This window comes from Toxotes jaculatrix, chromosome 3 (assembly GCF_017976425.1).
Source record: "Toxotes jaculatrix isolate fToxJac2 chromosome 3, fToxJac2.pri, whole genome shotgun sequence".
Classification (NCBI taxonomy): Eukaryota; Metazoa; Chordata; class Actinopteri; family Toxotidae; genus Toxotes; species Toxotes jaculatrix.
This window is the reverse complement of record NC_054396.1, coordinates 19,976,175-19,994,856: the sequence shown is the minus strand read 5'-3', so window position 1 is coordinate 19,994,856 and position 18,682 is coordinate 19,976,175. Positions and strand designations below refer to the sequence as shown.

The window sequence follows — 18,682 nt, the reverse complement described above, 5'->3', positions numbered from 1 at the left end:
TGGTAATTTAACTTGGATATGGTCTGTAATAAACATGGACAAAGAAGGACAAAGCAAAAGAGAAAGCCAATAAATACAAATAAATGTCCATAAATCCACTGAGAAATCATGGATATTAAAAAAAGCTTCTGAATTTGCCTGAGAATCTTCATATTTTTAAATTTTCTTCAGTTTCAAAGTAATCTAGTAAAGAAATGTGGGAGAAGGAAAGAAACTCTTCCCTATGGAAAAAAGACTCAGAGATTCACTTTAAAATGCAAGGGCATCGCTCTGCATAGGATTTTAATTACTGGAGGACCAGCAGGTTCGCTTTCCAACAGTAGATAATTGTGGTTGTAATTATTACTATATTTATTACTAATTATTTTATATTTCACCACTTCTCAAGATAGAACGAGAAACAGCGAAGCACTTTGTCAGTAGGTGGCTGTGATATGATGGCACAGTGCGGCTGCAAGAAAATTGTACACTAACTGATGAAAAATTCACAGCATTTTTCCTTAATGACACTAAGTGGTTTCTTGGATTGACTTGAATAAACTGAACTAACTTCCCTTGGAGTTAGGGTTCTTAGATTTTTTATTTTATTTTATTTATTTTTTTAACTGTGATATCTTCTCTGTTTTTCAGAGCTGCCAGCTGATTCATCAGTGAAATCTCTGGACACCAAAACTCTGTTTGTGAAAGTTCTTCCAACAACTGCTGAATCATAAATCCAGAGAAGCCATCCTAGGATCTCACCATCAACATTTGTCTCATTGTTTATCACAGGTTCCTGGAAAGGTTTTTTTTTGACTTTCAGTAATCCCAATAGCCCCATCCACAGATGTACAGTGGATTCATGTCAACATAATGTGTTCAGATGTTTTTTTTTTTAAATCCTGATGCAAAGCAGGCTTGTCTGTCAAGTTCATAACTGTTAATCCATAGAGTTGCTATCACACATGTCGTGAAATGTCTTAAGACGACTTCAGGCACAAAATTAGCATGGCTGAAGATGACTTGGGATTTTTATGTGTTTAAACACATTCTGAGGTGTGACGATTGCTGTTTATTCTCCCTCATATTGCCTTTAATTTTTCACCAGTTCTAAGTGACAGTTTTCTGAGAAAGCACAATGTGTTGTTGGGCTATATTTATTCTGGACTGAGAAGAGATTTACATTGTTCTCTAAAAGTGGATGCACTTCAAGAGCAGAAGGATTGTTCATACACAGCAGCTGAGCAGAGCAGCTGGACAGATACGTGAATGTGAAAGTGCGGTCATGGATACTGGGGACTGTCTGACGGAGGGAAAACCAGACATTAAGCACCCTGAATGAAAAACCAAACATTCTTTTACATCAAATTTAAAGATTTTTTTTTTTCAGTCAATAACTTGGAAATGAAGATTCCGGGGAACTGTTTCTGTCAACATCACCAATAGATGTTTTTCTTTATCATGCTAACTCTAAAAATTATGCAAACTGCTTCCCTTAAAGGCTGATTGATGATGAGCTTGGTCCAGAGTAATTAATGAGCTTGGTCCAGAGTAATTACTGCTGTGGCTCCTAATTGGGAAACCAATTTGGCCTATTGTGCTTACACACCATTTTGAATTTAACAGATAAACCTATTCTGTTCATTGCATTGGGAATCCTTTGACAACTGAAGAGGCATTTAAAAGGTGAAATGGATTTTTCGGGCTGCTGTACCTTAGGGACAAAAGGGTTCTGTAATAAAAAGAGCAAGAAATGGATAATGTACTATTTTAAGTGACAAATGGAATAAATCAAAGGTGACTAAGAATCAACATGTCTTTTTGTTGGTGCATACTCGACCCACAGTATGATGAGGAGAGACATATCGTGTCTGTGGGATCCTATGGAAAAATGTGTTAGACTTTGTCCACCTGGATTTCTGAGACTCACATTGCTTTATTTAATTGCAAGGCCAGGGAACAAATACAACAAAAGGGATTGCCAAAGACTTCAGCAGCAATAAATTAATTCACAGAAATACTTTTATGTTGTGCATTGCACTTTCTTGCTGAGGTTGATGAAAAGATTTTTTTGATGTTTAACAGACATCTTTAAGATTCAGTCACATTCCCCTGGTCCTTCACATATTTTTAAAGGAAAGAAAAAAGTAGAATCATAATTCCAGTACTCCCCCTCTTTTATTTATTTTTCAGTATCCCCACAGTCCCCTACCTCTGCTCCACACACCGCATAAAACATCTTTGTACCTATTACACAACATACAAATTCTTTCAGCAGTAGTACACTGATAAAACAAGACAGAAAGTTAGAGTTTGATAAAGGGGAAAAAACGAAGGATGGGGGGAGTTAGTCTCGTGTTGAGACCTTTAGTGAGCTGAAGTAAGCAGGTTGACATTTCCCATAGAGTTTCTCAGAGCTTCCTATCACCTCATCACTTGTTTGGGGTACAGCTTGAGATTTTGCAGGGTTGCTTAAGAGGCACTGTAGGTTGAAAAGCAGGAAATGGCACAATGTCAGACCCAAAGGTAGCGGAATAGGTGAGATGCTGGTGGTCCAAATTCAGTGGATTATCTTGGTCTTAAAAGGTCTTTATACCTTTGGTGTGCATTCTTCGTTTGAGGGATCTTGGAGGAAATTGGCAGGAATTTGAACTGGCATCTGAACTGATACCACATCTTAAGGGTGGATCTCACTAAAACTTAAAAACCTTAAATCAGCCTCAACAAAGCAGCCAAGCTGTTAATATGTCACTGAATGTGATATAACCAGTTAGCAATACTAGCACACAACGGTAACATTCTCCCTAACAAGATACATTTTTGAGAAAGTGACCTGAGGATTGTTAATGTCAACAATGTCAATTAACAGTTATAAACTGGCATAGAGCACTTCAGGTTTGAGCAGTGAGAAGATGGTATCTCATTTCTCCTGACTACACATGACCCAATAACTAGCTGCCCATGGAAAGAGGTATTAATCTTCCACTGGGTCATTCTGTGAGCTTCATTTGTTATTATAAAGATACCTCAGTCCTAGTTTTTCAATTCCAGCAGCAAGTTTGCACTGTAGACATGGTTCAAGAAGAGAATTATTCTATAAACATGTCCACAAAACTTTTGAATACAGACAGGAATACAGAGACATTGTATTCCTGTTGGAGACTTTGAAGAAGAAAGTTAACAAGGTCACTTGAGACTCGGTGTTGAACATTACGTTATTTTCTAATAACGTGGGTGACATTGAGGTCTGCTTTGACTGCTGAGGATTAAACTTCGTGCTAGGCTGGCTTGGCTTTCCAGGGTACGTTTATAGGGTACTGGCGTCCACAGGCATGGTGTTAATCTGTGTCTGTGAAACCTGGTTCCCACTGGTCTGGAGCCAATATAGTGAGAAGTCGTGTGTGTGTGTGTTGATTAATGGAGGGCCCAGGAGGGAGAACTGCTTGTTGGCAGTTTAGGCAACCCTCGGTTGGGGGCGCTGCTGTAGAACCTCTCTTTTCCTGATCTTTAAGGCACCATATTATACACTTTCCACTAATTTGCATCCAAATAAAACATATACTACTAATGTTATATTAGTAATGTTCTTAAGTATTTGCTCACAGCAGACAGACTGCTACACCATCAGCATCAGCACAGTATAATCTACCCTCAAACACTGCAAAGCTCAACAATGAACCACAAATAGAGAAGTACCAGGTTATCTGTATTGCATTAGCACCACAGTGACCCAAAATACCCAAATCATATTACTTTTGTTGGTTTTCTATGAAAGACAAGGAAAGAACAATAATTTGGGGGGAACACTTTTATCTAAGTACACTTTTCCCCACTGAAACAATATGAAGTAAAAGTGGCACTTAAGCAAAAGTACCGCCTCAAAATGTGAATTATGCGGTACTTGACACAAAGTTTATTTCCACCTGTCAATTTCAGTATCTCTATAATCAGTGTCACTTAAGTATGATGATTTTATGCTCCCCCCTCCTGGGCGGAGCAGCATGCTGCCTCACTAGTTAAATATTAAGCACACAGCTCTGTCTCATCCTCCTTTCATCCGTCTCGCTCCCATCTGCTCCTGCTGTTCCATTTATGCCTCTGCACGCCCCGGCCCGGGTAAGAGAGCAGGTCATTGACCCATCTGCTGATAGACATCACAGAAATACAGTATGAAGCTTGGGTGAAGTGAACATGACCCCTGTCATCTAACTATAATGATGGAGAACAAAACTCATTACAGTCTGCTGTAAAGACAGCAACAAGCAAAAGTTTTGCCAGAATAAAAGACAGGTGTCTTTTCAAGAATATACAAACCAATAAGAGCTGTTTCCAACCAGCCCACCCTGGCAACACGTGTGCTGCGTAATGGAAAAATCTAAATCTCTGCCAGTAAATCAATTTTCAGTGCCCTGCATGTTGCCCACTGCAGAATGACAGCAGCAAATACAACCTCAAACAAGTTAGCACCATGGGTAAGAGGATGAATAAAAGTAGGCATGTTTGTTGTTTTAGCTGTGGAAGGTGTGTGACCCAGTGCTTTGCACGTCTAGGGAATTGCAGCATATCAAATGTACAGAAATTATATGTAACTCAAAGGAATGATGTAGTGACAGAAAAAAAATCACCCTGAGTTTATCCAGCTATTAATAGGCTGTCAGTAAGGCTGGCTTGCAAACCGAAAATTAAAATGTGTAGTTGCCAAAGTGAAGTTCTGAGGATGTACACTGATCATTATTGGGTCACTATAACCTCCTTTTTTCCAATTTACTCCCCTACTTCTCATTATACCAAATCTAATTTGAATTAAAATAAATGTTTTTGCAATTCTTGGTTAATAGCAAACAGCATGCCCCATCCAATTATCTGCGAAAGTTCATCATTGGCATCTACAGTGCATTTTCCCATTTAACAGCTTGTTTGGCCAGCATGTTCACATTGCCCAGAATGCCTTCATGAGCAGGGACCCATAAAATGTGACCTTTGTGCTTTTCCTGATGACATACGTTACCATGATTTCATGGATGATATCTTGGTGACTGTGGGATACAACTGTCTCAGTGCCATATAAAACTACATACAGTATCTTGTAGCTTTTCTTGAAGGCTGGCCGTCAAATGTGACAGGTGAACATTGCACATATATTGGTATAACTGGTAAAAATTAAAATAGAAAACAAACTGAGGTAGGCTAGAGAAATGCCAACAATGTGTTTTACATTAAAGAGAAACGGTGCCACCAGAGAGCTGTGACAAGTTCATTTTTCAACTATAAAATATCTCAGTCAGTGCACAATGTAGTCACAATTTTTAAGGGAATATGAAAGGTACTGTAACAAAAAATGTTCATATATGTAATGTGATTATTTAAAAAGAATAAATAGGATTTTAAAAGGTGTTGTAGTCTGGATTTTAGAAACACTAATGTTTTGAGTCCAGATCATATTTGATTTGTTTTCTGCCTGTTATTCATCAACATGAAGATGTAAATATATAAAATATAATATAAATATAAATACTGCTTCAGAAATCCGGTATCATTCAAGCTGTATTCTACACTAGAATACAGCTTGTCATCAAGTTCATTCATATGGATACATTTTCTTTTAAATTTTAAATGCATTCATTTTTGTCTTCTTGTCCTTGCTGTTGGCAAATGGTGCATTGTCAAGAGACAATGGTATCTTCCGGCGGCCATCTTTGTTATCTTGAGGACCCAAAGTCAAAACTTTTAAACATCTTCACGCACCAGTCTTCTGGTGCGTGAAGATGTTTAAAAGTCTCTGGATAAAATATTGTTCTCTCCACGAAGACAGGAGAATTTCTTTCTCTTCTTTCGATGTCTTCAAAAGTGTAATCTGTTTGTAAGGTTTGTCTTGTAGTTTCTTGAGACAATCGGAGGCTCGTAGTTAGCTAGTGCTAACATTCACAGTGCATTCACGCAATGTCGGCAGAATGCTAAGACAAGTAGAAATGTTTACGCATTTTCCATGGTGGTTAGCCCTTAGAAGTTCTTTCTGGGTTCGTTCTTGTCAGAAAGTCAGGATATATCCGATTTGGAATAACAAATTGGACGCTGAACGTTTGTTTTTTTAACAGCTGAGCTGCTCAATTACCAGTTAAGCGAAAGGACGGTAAACAAATGTTGAAATGGATGTTGTTGTGGACAGAAACTGGGGTAAGTAAGGTCACATACGAAAAGGAACGAGAAAAGTAGGCAGTGTTTATGACTGTGATTAGAAAGCCTGTGAACTACTAAGGCGGAGCTTTTTGCAAAACGTGGAACTTGACACCCGTCGACCACTGCCAGTAACACTTAATGTAGGTTAGCTTGTATGCTAGCTAAACCCTTGCGACATCTTAAAATTAGAAAACTGTAGTTTGAAACTTGTGTAGGGGTAAAGTCTAGCACGCAAAAAAAGATGCCACTCGGTCTGTGGAACATTATCATAGATATTATTCAGCATTTACAGCATTTTCATTCGTTTTATTGATAAAACGATTAATGTATTAAGCGCACAAATAATAATTAGTTGCAGCCCTAAAGCCACCCGAACTCGATTGACTCTCCATTGCTTATAAGGCTGACTGGGAAACCTTGCATAGTCAGTTAATGTTATCAAAATAATGTTATCAGGATGCACAGGGCACTGCAGTTCACTTTTGCCGTTCTTTTCCTCCATAATGACCGACTTCATGTTTAACCCTCGCTTAATTAGCTTCTCTGAAAAATGAAAATGAAAAATCACTTGCTGCAGTAAACCCTCAAACTAGATTCAGATAATATTGCGCAACAACTGAGCTCCTCGTCCACCTGTTTATTCAAGAAGCTTTTCGCTCAAAGTAACTGCACACCGCAAAGTGGATAAACGCATTTGGGAGTGCGTCGTGACTGAAGGAGGGAGCACCAGACCCCTGCTACAGCTCGATTTCCGTTATCTCCTGATCTGCATCTATCTTCATCCTGATGCGCCTGCTCCTCCTCCTCCTCGTCTCCCTCCTGGATCAGCAGAAACAGGTAGGACACGCATCCGATTTTGGAAAACATCACCCACATATCCAGTTAGACGGGGGGGTGGGGTGGGGTGGTGGTGGAGGTGGGAGATAGTCCTTTTATATTCTAGTTTTTGCGTTCCCTTTTTAGTTTGCCCGTGGTTGTTAGGAGACCGCTGTCAGATGAGGAGTCGGTGATAATGGGAGATGCCCTGGCATCCGTAGTGAGATGCGTCGGCAGGAATGACACACTGTTGCTACCCATTCAGTCTGCTGTCGTTGCCACAGAGACGTGCATTCTGCCGCAGGTATGCAGTGGAACAGAAGGGATGAATGCAACCAATTAGTTTCTCATTTTCCACTTCTATTTTTGTGGTTGTGTGATGCATATTCTTTCTTAATATTATACAGTTTGAAGACATAATGACTGGTTGATGATATAATTGGGCGACCTATTTTCTGTTCTTACTTTCCACTGAGAGCAGTACAACTCTCAGTAGCCAGAGTTTGTGCCTCTGATGTTACCATTACATCTGAGTCACAGAGTTAAGCCTCCGATTGTTTAACAACACTTACCGCTGTTTTGAAGATATTTCTAAAATTCTCAAACCCTCTTCCAATTGTTTGGACAAAAAAAATAGTTGGTCTGTGGCATGATTTTTTTTTTTTTTAATGCTTTACACATGTTGCTTCTCTGTTTCCTTATAGCCAAACAAAGATGGCAGCCAGAAATGACATATGTTAGCTGTGTTTGTACAATGTGAACCAGCATTTAAACGTTTATTATCACCGATTAGTATATATTGAGGTTTCTTTCCAATATTTTATACTTTTCATTTTTCATCAAGATAGTTTAAAGAGATTGTGGAAATACCTTCAGAACAGCAGAAGTAGAAAGTGTTGTTCAGCAATCTTATGGGTTTTTCAAAGACACCAGGTATTTATTTTTCAGAAAATTGGATGTTCAGTTGTGTGACTTGCATGTACTGATAATACATGAGAGGGATGAACTGGGGCTAAACTTCTAAGTAGCCTAACTGAAGATGTAATCAGGGATACAGTGAAGGCTTACCAGTTTTTGGCTAACGTTATTCTTTATTTACTTTAAATCCTAAGTGATAAGTCATATATTTAGTTTATGATAACTGTGTTCTTATGCCGAATATTAATTGTAGCCTCTCTGAAGATAGCCAGCTTTACCGTGCTGTTTTTAGTAAATCATCTGTCATGATTATTACACTGTAAATAACTGTCATTATTTGGGTTTTTTGATGTGTACAAGGTTATTTGTTACAGTTGCAGTCATGCTGTCCAGTATGAACCAGTGCAAACCAAGATGACACACTCTACATCAATGATACCAAAGATGAGCCTGCACATAAAGAAGAAATATGTTTGTCTCATTATATAATTTAAAGGCTTTTATATAACAAATAGTCTCTTCACCTTCTAGTTTCAGTGGTTGTGTTGAGATTAGGTTGTTGTGCTGAGGCTGCTGATGTTGCAGTTCAGTTTTCAGTTTCAAAAGGAAAATTTTCTTTGACAACTTGAATGTGGTTTCACTTCCAGATATGTAGATTAGATGAATGGAGAGTTTTATTTTTAAAAGATCTTTTTGGTTGTCTTGACTCATTTTTCCTGTCCAGTTGGACTCCACTGTAAAGCTGTACCTGCAAGTGTTGCTATATCCCAGATCTCAGCAGTGAAAAAAAGTAAAATATTATAACTGATAGGAGTGATGGCCAAAACTATAAAAACAAGACCCAGTTTGTTAAAAAAATAAAATTTCCTTTAAGTGAAGGGGATATATATCAAAATATGAGTTTGAAAGGTAGCCTGCCATCACCATTAATCCTCCTCACAAACAGTAGCGCCTTTGGTACTGCTCCTCTGACGCTGTCAATGAATAATGCATACATAATTGCATTGTTTGTGTTTATAGTGAAGCAAAAGCTGACATCTTGTCTAGTGTGTGTGAAATCTCAGAGGCTGTGAAGATTTAGGCATGCTGGACATCGCCGAGGGGGCAAACACATTGGCCAGAGCTCTGAATGTTTTATAGAGAGGGTGTAGTTCTTTAATGACGGTTGAGTGATTGATCAAGAGGCAGAAATTTGGCCAAAAGAGCAGAAACTGAACAGCAGTAGACACTCCAATCAGTTCAGCATGTAGGCAAATCTAAAAAAAAAGAAGAAGAAAAAAAACAAAACAATTTCATTATGTTTACAAAAGCATCCTCACAGAAAATACTTGATTAGTTAATGAAGTCATGAATTCTAATGAGCCCTTTAGGACTGTTAATTACTGCTGCAGATTCAGTCTTCCTTCTGTCTGTCATTTGCATATCATGGCACACTGTTAGAATTAATTTAACCATGACCAATTCTCACTGCAACAATCAGAAACACTACTGTAGGGATAATGGTCCTCACACAGTCTCTGGACAGATGGATGAAAGATCAGTCTCTGATTATGTTTCTTGTGCGTTTCTTTCTGTTCTATCAACCCTCCCCCTCCATCCCATCTTGCTCAGTAGCTTAATGGAATGCATGTTGTCTGTGGTGTAATCACACGCTGATAAATGTGATGGGTTGTTTTGGCTGTAAACTTCAGAGCTATTTCATGTGTGTTTCTAAACCTTTTCAGTGTTTGAATTTATACTATTAAGAGATGCACATACCACTGATTAGGCAATTTAAGTTGTTTACTCAGAGGGAGCATCTGTCTCTTACTCCTTGCTTGTTAAATTTGATATTAACTTCTACATCCCGACTTAATCCAATCTGTTGGATTTTTATCAGTAGTGTGGCCAGGAATTTTCTCAAATACAGTGAGGCAAAGCGTTCACTAGATGAACGCCGCAATTCTCCTGTGAAGGAACATTTTTGAAAATTAACAACACACCTAAACCGAACAGCTGTTATGTGTTTGTTGTGACCATTTTGATGTTAGCAGTACTGCCGCTAAAACATTTGTCCGTCCAACCGCTTTTATACTAATAGACATCTCGAAAGTGTGACAGCCTTGCTTGCCAGTTGTGCCCTTCAAATACTTAAGTGGCATGTGTGTTTAATTGTGCCAATTGTAGCTCCCAGATCGCACTTTACCATTAAATAAGCAGCCACATTATTATTAGTTTTTACTGTCCGATTCAGCGTTGTGCTGCTGTTTGCCTTATTATGTAAGGAATTTTATATTATGCTGTTGTAAGCCGTACTGTGTCAACTTGCCTGATTTCTGAGTCTTGGCAAAAGTGGACTTTCAGCACTTGCAGTTAAATAATCTGGACTCCAGGGTAAACCGCACATTAGAGGGCTTACAGTGGGCTGTTTGTATTGGGAGCATTCAGGTCAAATCTTTTGCTCAACAAAGCCTTCAGTGAGACTAAAGGAACTTGCAGCATTTCATTTTTGAGGAATTACGCATAACAGCAATGTAAGTGACAAACTTGTAGATAATTAACTTGAAAATGGTTTCTATAATACTTTAAAATGCTTTCTTTTTTACTCCAAATATCGTACGTTTCTGTATTTCTATATATATTTTATACATGCACTGTTTTTAGGATTTCTTTTCCCCTTCATACGCCTACCTCCAGGGCTTAAAATTCCTGCCACGTATGAGGCACAGCAGGTACCTCCTGAGTGGTCACCTAAGTTTCTTCCTGCTGACTTGCTGTTCTGTGTTACACTCCCCCAGAGACAGAATTCACTGTGCATGGCTGTGTGTCATTAGAAAAGAGTGGGAGTTTTTTTTAAGTTGCATGGTGGGAGTGAATGCCATGTTTGTGAAAGGAATAGCTAATTGTTAAACGTTCAGTTGCAGGAATGAATTGAATTGCTCAAATGAGAGAATCTGCAAACAAAAATTTCTTAGTTGCAGTATTTGTGGAGTATGATAAACAAATGAAGCCCAGAAAAAAAGTGAGCATTTGTTGGAAGATGGATTCTTTGTTTGTATTCTGGAAAGTTGGGAAACAGATTTTTATTTAACTTGATCAAAGTAACTCCAGATCTGCGTGGGATGGCATTTTTCTTGCTAGGATTGTTGAGCTAAAGAAAACCATAGAGGTCAACAGGGAGCAGGAAGCATATGCCTTTAATCAGTACTGAAATGCTAGAATCACAGAAGAGGATGTCAAGGAGGCAATTGGTGGAACTAAAGTGAGACAAGAGACGGGTATAGATGACTTACCCAGTTGTTTTAGAACTCCTGTTCTGCATAATCTTATTTTCTGCTCTTAGAATAATATGGTTACCTGTCTTTGTAAATTTCCCCAAAAGTTGCTACAAATCATCCAACTCCACATCTGGCCCTTTGGTAGATGAGCCAAACAAAAGTGTTCTATGTTTAATTTGTTAAGTTTCTGTTTGGTACTCTGCGTTTGTAATGTAATGTAAGTAGTGTCTTGCAAGCTGAAACTATCCTCCCAAGGAAAACAACACCATCAGCCATTTCGTCAAATGACCAAAAACAGCATATGTTTACGTTCAAGTGACAAAACCTTCTAGCAGCCATATGAATCATGACTCCTGTTGGTCGGGAGCACAAGAGGAAACTGTAAAATGTTGTCATATAGCCACAAAGTCCACTGAGGGATTAAGTTGGGGTGTAAGGACGGGTCAACAAAATGTTGGACATGGGAGACCACAGTCCGCCTCTCGTCTCAACAGTTAATGTTGGTTTATTTAATGATGACTGTAATCATTCCCCCAACTCTAACCAGGAAATCACCATCTTAGCCATAACAAAGAGGGATTATTTGAACCTTAACCATAACCTTTCCCTAACCAAGTTGATTTTGTGCCCTAATCATAGTGGTGCCCGATTAGAAAATGCTTTGATTTTTGTAACTGTATTTTGTAATGGTTTTTGAAGCTACTAACAAATGTTTACTTGGGAGACAAAAGTCCAAGGTACTACAGCATTGTAAAACAAAGCCCTCAATGTAGGACTTGGAGCAAGCTGCAGAAACTAGGAAATAGGAGTCAAAGTGGACTGAAAGGGATGGGTTAAAATATCCACACCAGTGTGTTGGCATCACATGGTATTTTTAATCTTAAAGATGTGTCAACAGCAAGGTTGGAGGATTTAGTGTCTCTTGTCCAATATGTTATAGATAGAAGTCATTCATCTCAACCTCAGGTTCATATGTTATGAACAGCTGTTCACACTGTTATTGGTAACCAGACATGGAGGTCATTTATACCTCCAATATGAAGTTGGATGGGGATATGGGATTTTATGTGGCAATGACTGATACACATTGGTAAAAAAGACATTATATGAAATGGCTTTGGGTCAGTGTTATGCTGCAGGTCATGGCATTACCATATAAAAGTCATGTTGTAGGACTGGAGGTGTGAAGAACCTTGATCTCTTGCAAAGATATCAGCAGTAGGTGTCCAGATTGAAACAACACTGTGGTTGTGCATTGATGTTCACTGTAATATACAACAGTAAGGCCATTCAGGAGTCACAGTCATTTGTCATTATATGGAACTGTTGTGGCATTGAAGTTGTCCTTGTGTTGTACTCTTTGTCACTTTTTTTTCCAGAAGGAGCTGTTCTGAGGCAACCACAACCACTTCATATTTAACTATACTTATACTTATCTTAAATCACATAAAGCCCTGCTGATGGACCAGTGCTTACTGAGTGACACAGACTCTCTAAATACCACTAAAGCTGTGCAACAGGACTCTTGCAGGGTGAGAGGGATTCGGAAATCCATCTGTGCTCACAGTGCTCCTTGGTGATCATGTTTCTCTTTTATCTTTGTTCTGGTCTGTGTTTCCACCACCCTTCATCAACTAGCCAGTGATGTTGGCTCTTACTAATAGATAAATAAATAAACAAACACGTAAGAAACAAGCTTGTGCATTGTCTCTGAATAGTATTTAGTACAAAAAGTATCTTTGTGATTAGGATAACCCAGTGTCTTTTTTTTTCATGTGAGGACAGTCTCCATTTTCACTCACAACCAAACTCTGCAACATTGCTAGCATCACCCTCTGGTGCACAAGCTGTCATATTGTCATACTTGGCATTTATTTTGTTAGTTCTGTGCTCAGCATTAAATTTGATAAATACCAGCTTCATACCTTAATTATTCTTTTGTTTTCTACTCTAGCATATACTCTAGATTTTAAATGAAACAGTTTCCCCATTTATTCTTTTCTTTTCAATTGCTTTGTATCCCAGTTAATATCCAGGTGAGATTTAATGCACTTTTGTTTACACACACCTACGTATATGTGTCTCCGCTGGGCAGATCACAAATCTGATTACAATCTGTCATGAAAAATCCAGGTCAAACCTACTGTGGTGCGCCTGAAGCTGTTTGGTAACTGCCAAAAATGCCAGAGGCAAAACAACTTAACTAAATTTTAGCAGTTTAGTTACAACAATAAAGGTAACTAGCTAACAACTATCCATCAGCCGACAGAAGCACATGGATGATTTTCACTTATGGACTGTGAGTGAGAATTAAGTTTTATCATCTTAACAGGCTGTCCCTCATATCACTCCCTTACCTGTATAGATCAATGATCTCAAACTCACATAGATCATTAAGTGGTTTAGCTGATCAGGGATCAAATAAATGCCACGACAGCTTTGTGCACCCTTTGTGTAATCGTATGGGTTGAAATCATTGGAGCTGCTTGTCTCCCAGTCGCTTGAGACGATGGCTAATTTCAGTGTAACTTCGGTGTAACTTTTGAGTGGTTATTTCCACAGACTGCTTATTGACATAGTTACATTTTTAACATCTGACTTGAATGCATTCTTTTTACACATGATCCCCATTTAAGGCAATTCAGCAGGACAAATATCCCAAACACACATAAAAAAAAAAGGTTTAGCTTTAACACTCAAACAGTAGAATATTCTTGACCAGCCAAGTCAGTCACCTGACATCAATCCCACTGAGCATGTTTCACTTGCAAGAAGACCAGACAGAATTCCTGGCACTGCATCACTAGTGTTGGCTGCTGTCTAGAGGGTGTAGATTTCAGGCAGGACTTGCAACCAAATATGCAGAAGCTGAATACAAAGGACTTGACACTAAATATTAAATAGTTATAAGTTTATGTTATCTTGTTATTCTCTGTCCCCCAAAATTTGAGAGGCTGCTTACTGTAGTACACGCTGTTAATATGTGGATTTCCGCTCTCAAATTTAAGCTGAGAGTCAAACAGAGTTTAACATTATTGTTGCATTTAAAATGCAGTGTCCTGGAGTACAGAATTAACACTGCAAAAATGTGTCACTGCGCTAATATTTCCTGACACGGCGTCTGAAATGTTGCTATTGTATGTGACAGTCAGCAGTTGTTTTTGTCGGATTCAGTAACACTGGGAGCACTTGTCAGTATGAAATGAACACACACACACACGCAGTAAATGCATAAATTCACACAATGATAATTGTTATCCTGATACACCCTGATCATGGGGCAAAACCTACAGTAACAGACAAATGTGAAAAGTGGATTCATTGTTGTGTTGTCTAAAAAGATTGTCATGATTCCATGAAGATGGTTTACTTCAACACTGTATCCAGTGCTAATCGAACAAATGGGTCAGTACTTACCGAAACTATGTGTCTGAAGGCTGTTGTTTGCTATACTGAATGCAGTTATTATTACTGTGAATCACATGTACCATAAAATAAAAAGGACTTCAATTAGTTCATTCTCATGTTACGTAGTGAAAATCTCAGATACATTTTCAACATGGTCATCAGCCATGTGAGCTCATGGTACAACAGAACATTCTGCGTTGCAGTGCCCTTGTTTGAGCTGAAATGTTTTCAAAGCCTCACAGTCTTCTGATCTCAGTTACTTACTGTCATTCAGCTGTGTGATTGACTGGCTTCGTAGTTACAAAATACTTCTACTGAAGTTCACTTGGAAAGTAATAGGCAGCAGTGGCTGCTGCAGGACTGCAAATAAATAGATGCATGATGATGGGCACCACTGTAAGCTGTTTACTGTAACTTCCAAGCCCTAACTCGGAGCACACAAATTATTTTCTGTACTGCCTCTGGATCTCCTGTAGGCAATATTACTTCTGCCTCAGTTTCCCCGAAGTTCTGTCCTGGTAAACTAACGAACAAAACATTTTTGGACTGCTTTTTGGCTGCAGGGACCTGATCATATGTAAAGACATCTTAGTGTCAGGTAGTGTGTTTGAATGTGTAGACATCTTTCCACACATCCTGGTCTGTAGCCGCTGGTAACACCTACATGCCCCTTAAGAACAATATCTGCAAGACTGCATTCATTTACTGTACTTTCCTGTAGGTTGGCCATCGCAGTGTTTTAACACAGTAATTTACTGCAGAGTCTTTGAAGTGGCTCACTCCTGACAAATAGTTCAATAAAACCTTGTTTCTGTTCTGTGGTATGGCTATTAGATCTGCCTTGACACATCATAAATTATTGCTGTGATCTGTTTGGATGTTAACGGTTACAGATGTTCCATGAGCTTGGCAAAGAGGCTGGAAGCTGCGCTGCATGCAGTGAAATCCGCTGCGCTACTATTCTTTATCAAACCAAGCAGGCCAGTGTGTGCAGAACTTTCTTAAGCTGTGCTTTGAAACTGTTTCACTTTAGACGTTTCACAAATTTAATCTTCCTGCAGTGAGAGGGAAGATGTGACTTCGTCTCTGTTTAAAGACTGGAGCTGATGTGCCCCATCTCACTGTGGGGGGAAGGCAGTTTGAGTACATGGTGGCAGGCCAGAGATGGCATCTAAGTATAGTTCTGTGTGTGTGTGTGTGTGTGTGCGTGCGTGCGTGCGTGCGTGCGTGTGTGTGTGTGTGTGTGTGTGTGTGTGTGTGTGTGTGTGTGTGTGTGTGTGTGTGTGTGTGGTTTGGGGGTACTGTCTATTTACAGCTCAGCCTGTGGGAGATGTCCAAGTCCAACAGAAAGGGCAGGGGGGGCATGGGAAGACCTCCACTCTTCCTCATGTGTCATCCTTTTCTGTTAAGACTTTAAGCACTGTGTGTGTGTGTGTGTGGTTGTGTGTTCATGGGCATGTGCACATTGTGTGTTGATGTCAAGGTTGCTGAAAATAGTCTCTTGTGCACTGTAAAAGAATATGACACTCTTTCATGCTCATGCGCACACACAAACACAATTGTTCAGGGGGAATTGTCTGACAAGATTTGAATTTTCCTTGTGGTTCACCCCACAGCTGGTTGTTTACAATCCCAAATACTTTCTCTTGTACTGATAGTGATTCATTATTTTCAGAGAGGGAGAGAGGGAAGGTTAGAGAGAAAGAAAACAGAAATGGAGAAACAAACTTTTATTTGACTTTATTTTACTTTGAATTGAAGAATGTTTCACTGCCCAGTTTACTGCATGAAAAATAAATGCATTGGGGTATTTCCAAATTACTAAAATATCAGCCTTCCTTAAAGGCCCACTCAGTGATCTTTTTGACCATGTAAATTACAGCTTTTGCACAACCAGTGCTTTCGCAGACTTGATCAGAGGATGTAGTTTGCTCAGTTGTCATGGAGATGGCTTGATATTGATGAGATGTGCTTGATAGCTCCTAAAAAACCTTGTGAACGAGTCTTTAGTTAAAATGATTTTTGTCAAATGACTATAACTGAACCTCCACACTCAACTAGTTAATAGATGAAAAATCTGCATTCTGTGTGATTCTCATCTAAATATGATTGAAAATAACTCCTCTCAAAATGATAGGCTGTCCAATTTTTTTTTTCTTTCATGCTTTACTTACAGTAGCTGGATGCGCTCTAACTGCTGCTTCACTGGGCTTCTGTACACCTGGGACTCCCCACCACATAGTACAACTGATCACATTTTGCTTGAAGATCTGCTTGAGGCTTTTTGAGTGTTTGAAGATCTTCAGCTGCCCGACACAACAACGCTCTTCTACTGTTGGCCACTAGGCTTCCTCATGGGAGCAGTTGAGGTTTACCTGCTATGCTCAAGGAAGCCGAAATAGCTGTAGTGTTAGAGGTGTGAGTAGCTCACATGCATTTCTCTTACCTTTATTTCACAGCAGTCCAGCAACCTGAAACTGGAAATAATTCACCAGGCACAACCACGGGCCACTAAACTCCTAAAGTCTGGCAAGCCTGTTAACATAGTTCAGCAGCCTAATCAAGTTTTTAAGAGCTAGTAAGCCATTCACTTCTGTCTGACTCCCTGTACTACTAAAACACTATTAGTTTAGTATTTTTTTTATCAAGTTTATGTAATATTACAAAGCAGCATTTAAATGTAGCACTAAACTGTAAACTAAACTGAGAAATATTGGGATTGCTAATCAAATTGTGATTATTTCCTATAAAGAAAATTCACTTGGCCTTGCTGGTCTTTTTAACTTCATCCAATGTGACTGATGGCAGTTTTAAAACTTTTTGTTTCATTTAGAAGAAATTAAAACTGAACGATGGGGTCTGTCTGAGAGCTTGCTTAACTTGACTGACAGGTCCTTCATACTGTTACACATTGCTGTGGGGGTAACTGTTTGCTTGCACCATGTAGCTCCACCCCTTTGTCCAAATTTGGATTTTTCCTAGAGAAGCAGATCAACTCCAAGCTCCAAAGCACTCAGAGACCTGTGGGTGACATGACTGACTCCTCATCCATGTTCTTCTACAGTCTGTGATTTTAATTCAACTTCATATTATCTTACCATGCTTTTGTTAAAAAGAGGATTACATCAGAGGGCGGCTAAGAACTGATAATAGCTGTTGTCCTTTCTCTTGCTTTTGAAAACATCACACGGAGGGGCAAGAAGGAGGACAGGTAGTAACATCATTGTAAAGCAGTGAGCACTTTGTATCTTAGTGCCATTAAAGCTGACTTGCATGTGCTTTTTATATTTAGTTTTGTCTCTGCAGTCAATAAATAAAGAAAGAATTAAAAGAAACCACAGAGTGCAATCCAAGCACACACTCATCTTCTTCAAAGCAAGAGGAATCCCTTTGAGTGCAAAGTTGATTACTGTCAATTTATCAGAGAAGTTTTTTTTTTTCCCCCAAGGTTGACAGAAGGCTTTGGCTGTTTGTGTGTCAGTGTGTGCTCTCATTACTAGAGGTCATGCTCACAGGTCCTATATATACACAACACCGACTCTCTCCCTTCCTGCCTCCCTCTCTCTCTCTTCCTCCATCCCTCCCTCCCTGTCTCCCTCCCTCCCTTCATTTGTTCTAGGGACAGAGCCCTAGTGTGAAGCTTCTTGTTCTTGTACTTTCCTGTGCTGTGCAGCTTTCCAGCCGTTCAGAATGAGTTCGCTTATGGCAAATACACTGTCTATGCGACATGGAAAAGCCCGAGTCGGCCTGCTGTCTGCTCCTGCTACAAGCTCTCTAGGTTATATATAGATTTAGTCTTGGACAGGCCGTTCTGATACTACAACTATCATCAGCACCAAAAGGGATATCTGGGGAAACTGTACCTAGCACCGCCACCACATTTTCCTCTCTCTGCTGTTTCACTGTAAGTAAATCCTTTTAAAACAATGGCATTTCTGTTGAATTTGAGAGACTGGTTTTGCCTCTGTAGAGAGAGCACAAAGGGATTAGTTGGGAGCAGTAAAACTACACTTGACACGACTACTTCAGTTTTTATAATCCTTTAGTGTGGTGCCATTTGATATTTCCTGTAACTGCAGTGGTAACAGCCAACTTCACTGTAGGTCTGGGTGCATCGAACTGCCTTT

At 39.3% G+C, this 18,682-nt stretch overlaps 1 protein-coding gene across 2 annotated transcripts in view; it reads left to right on the top strand.

The window, feature by feature from the left end:
- The window catches only part of iars1 (isoleucyl-tRNA synthetase 1), a 64,043-nt gene extending 45,734 nt beyond the window's left edge, over positions 1 to 18,309 (top strand). The window contains exons 34-35 of one of the 2 annotated variants that reach the window (XR_005893856.1): positions 631 to 1,741; positions 18,298 to 18,309. Coding sequence is in view for 1 of the 2 variants with exons in the window: in XM_041033949.1 (XP_040889883.1) it covers positions 631 to 713 (83 nt within the window). In the remaining variant the exon portion in view is untranslated. Of the gene's footprint in view, positions 1 to 630; positions 1,835 to 18,297 lie in introns of those variants that run through there. The other variant, XM_041033949.1, reaches the window with a different exon arrangement.
- Positions 18,310 to 18,682: the final 373 nt, after the last annotated feature.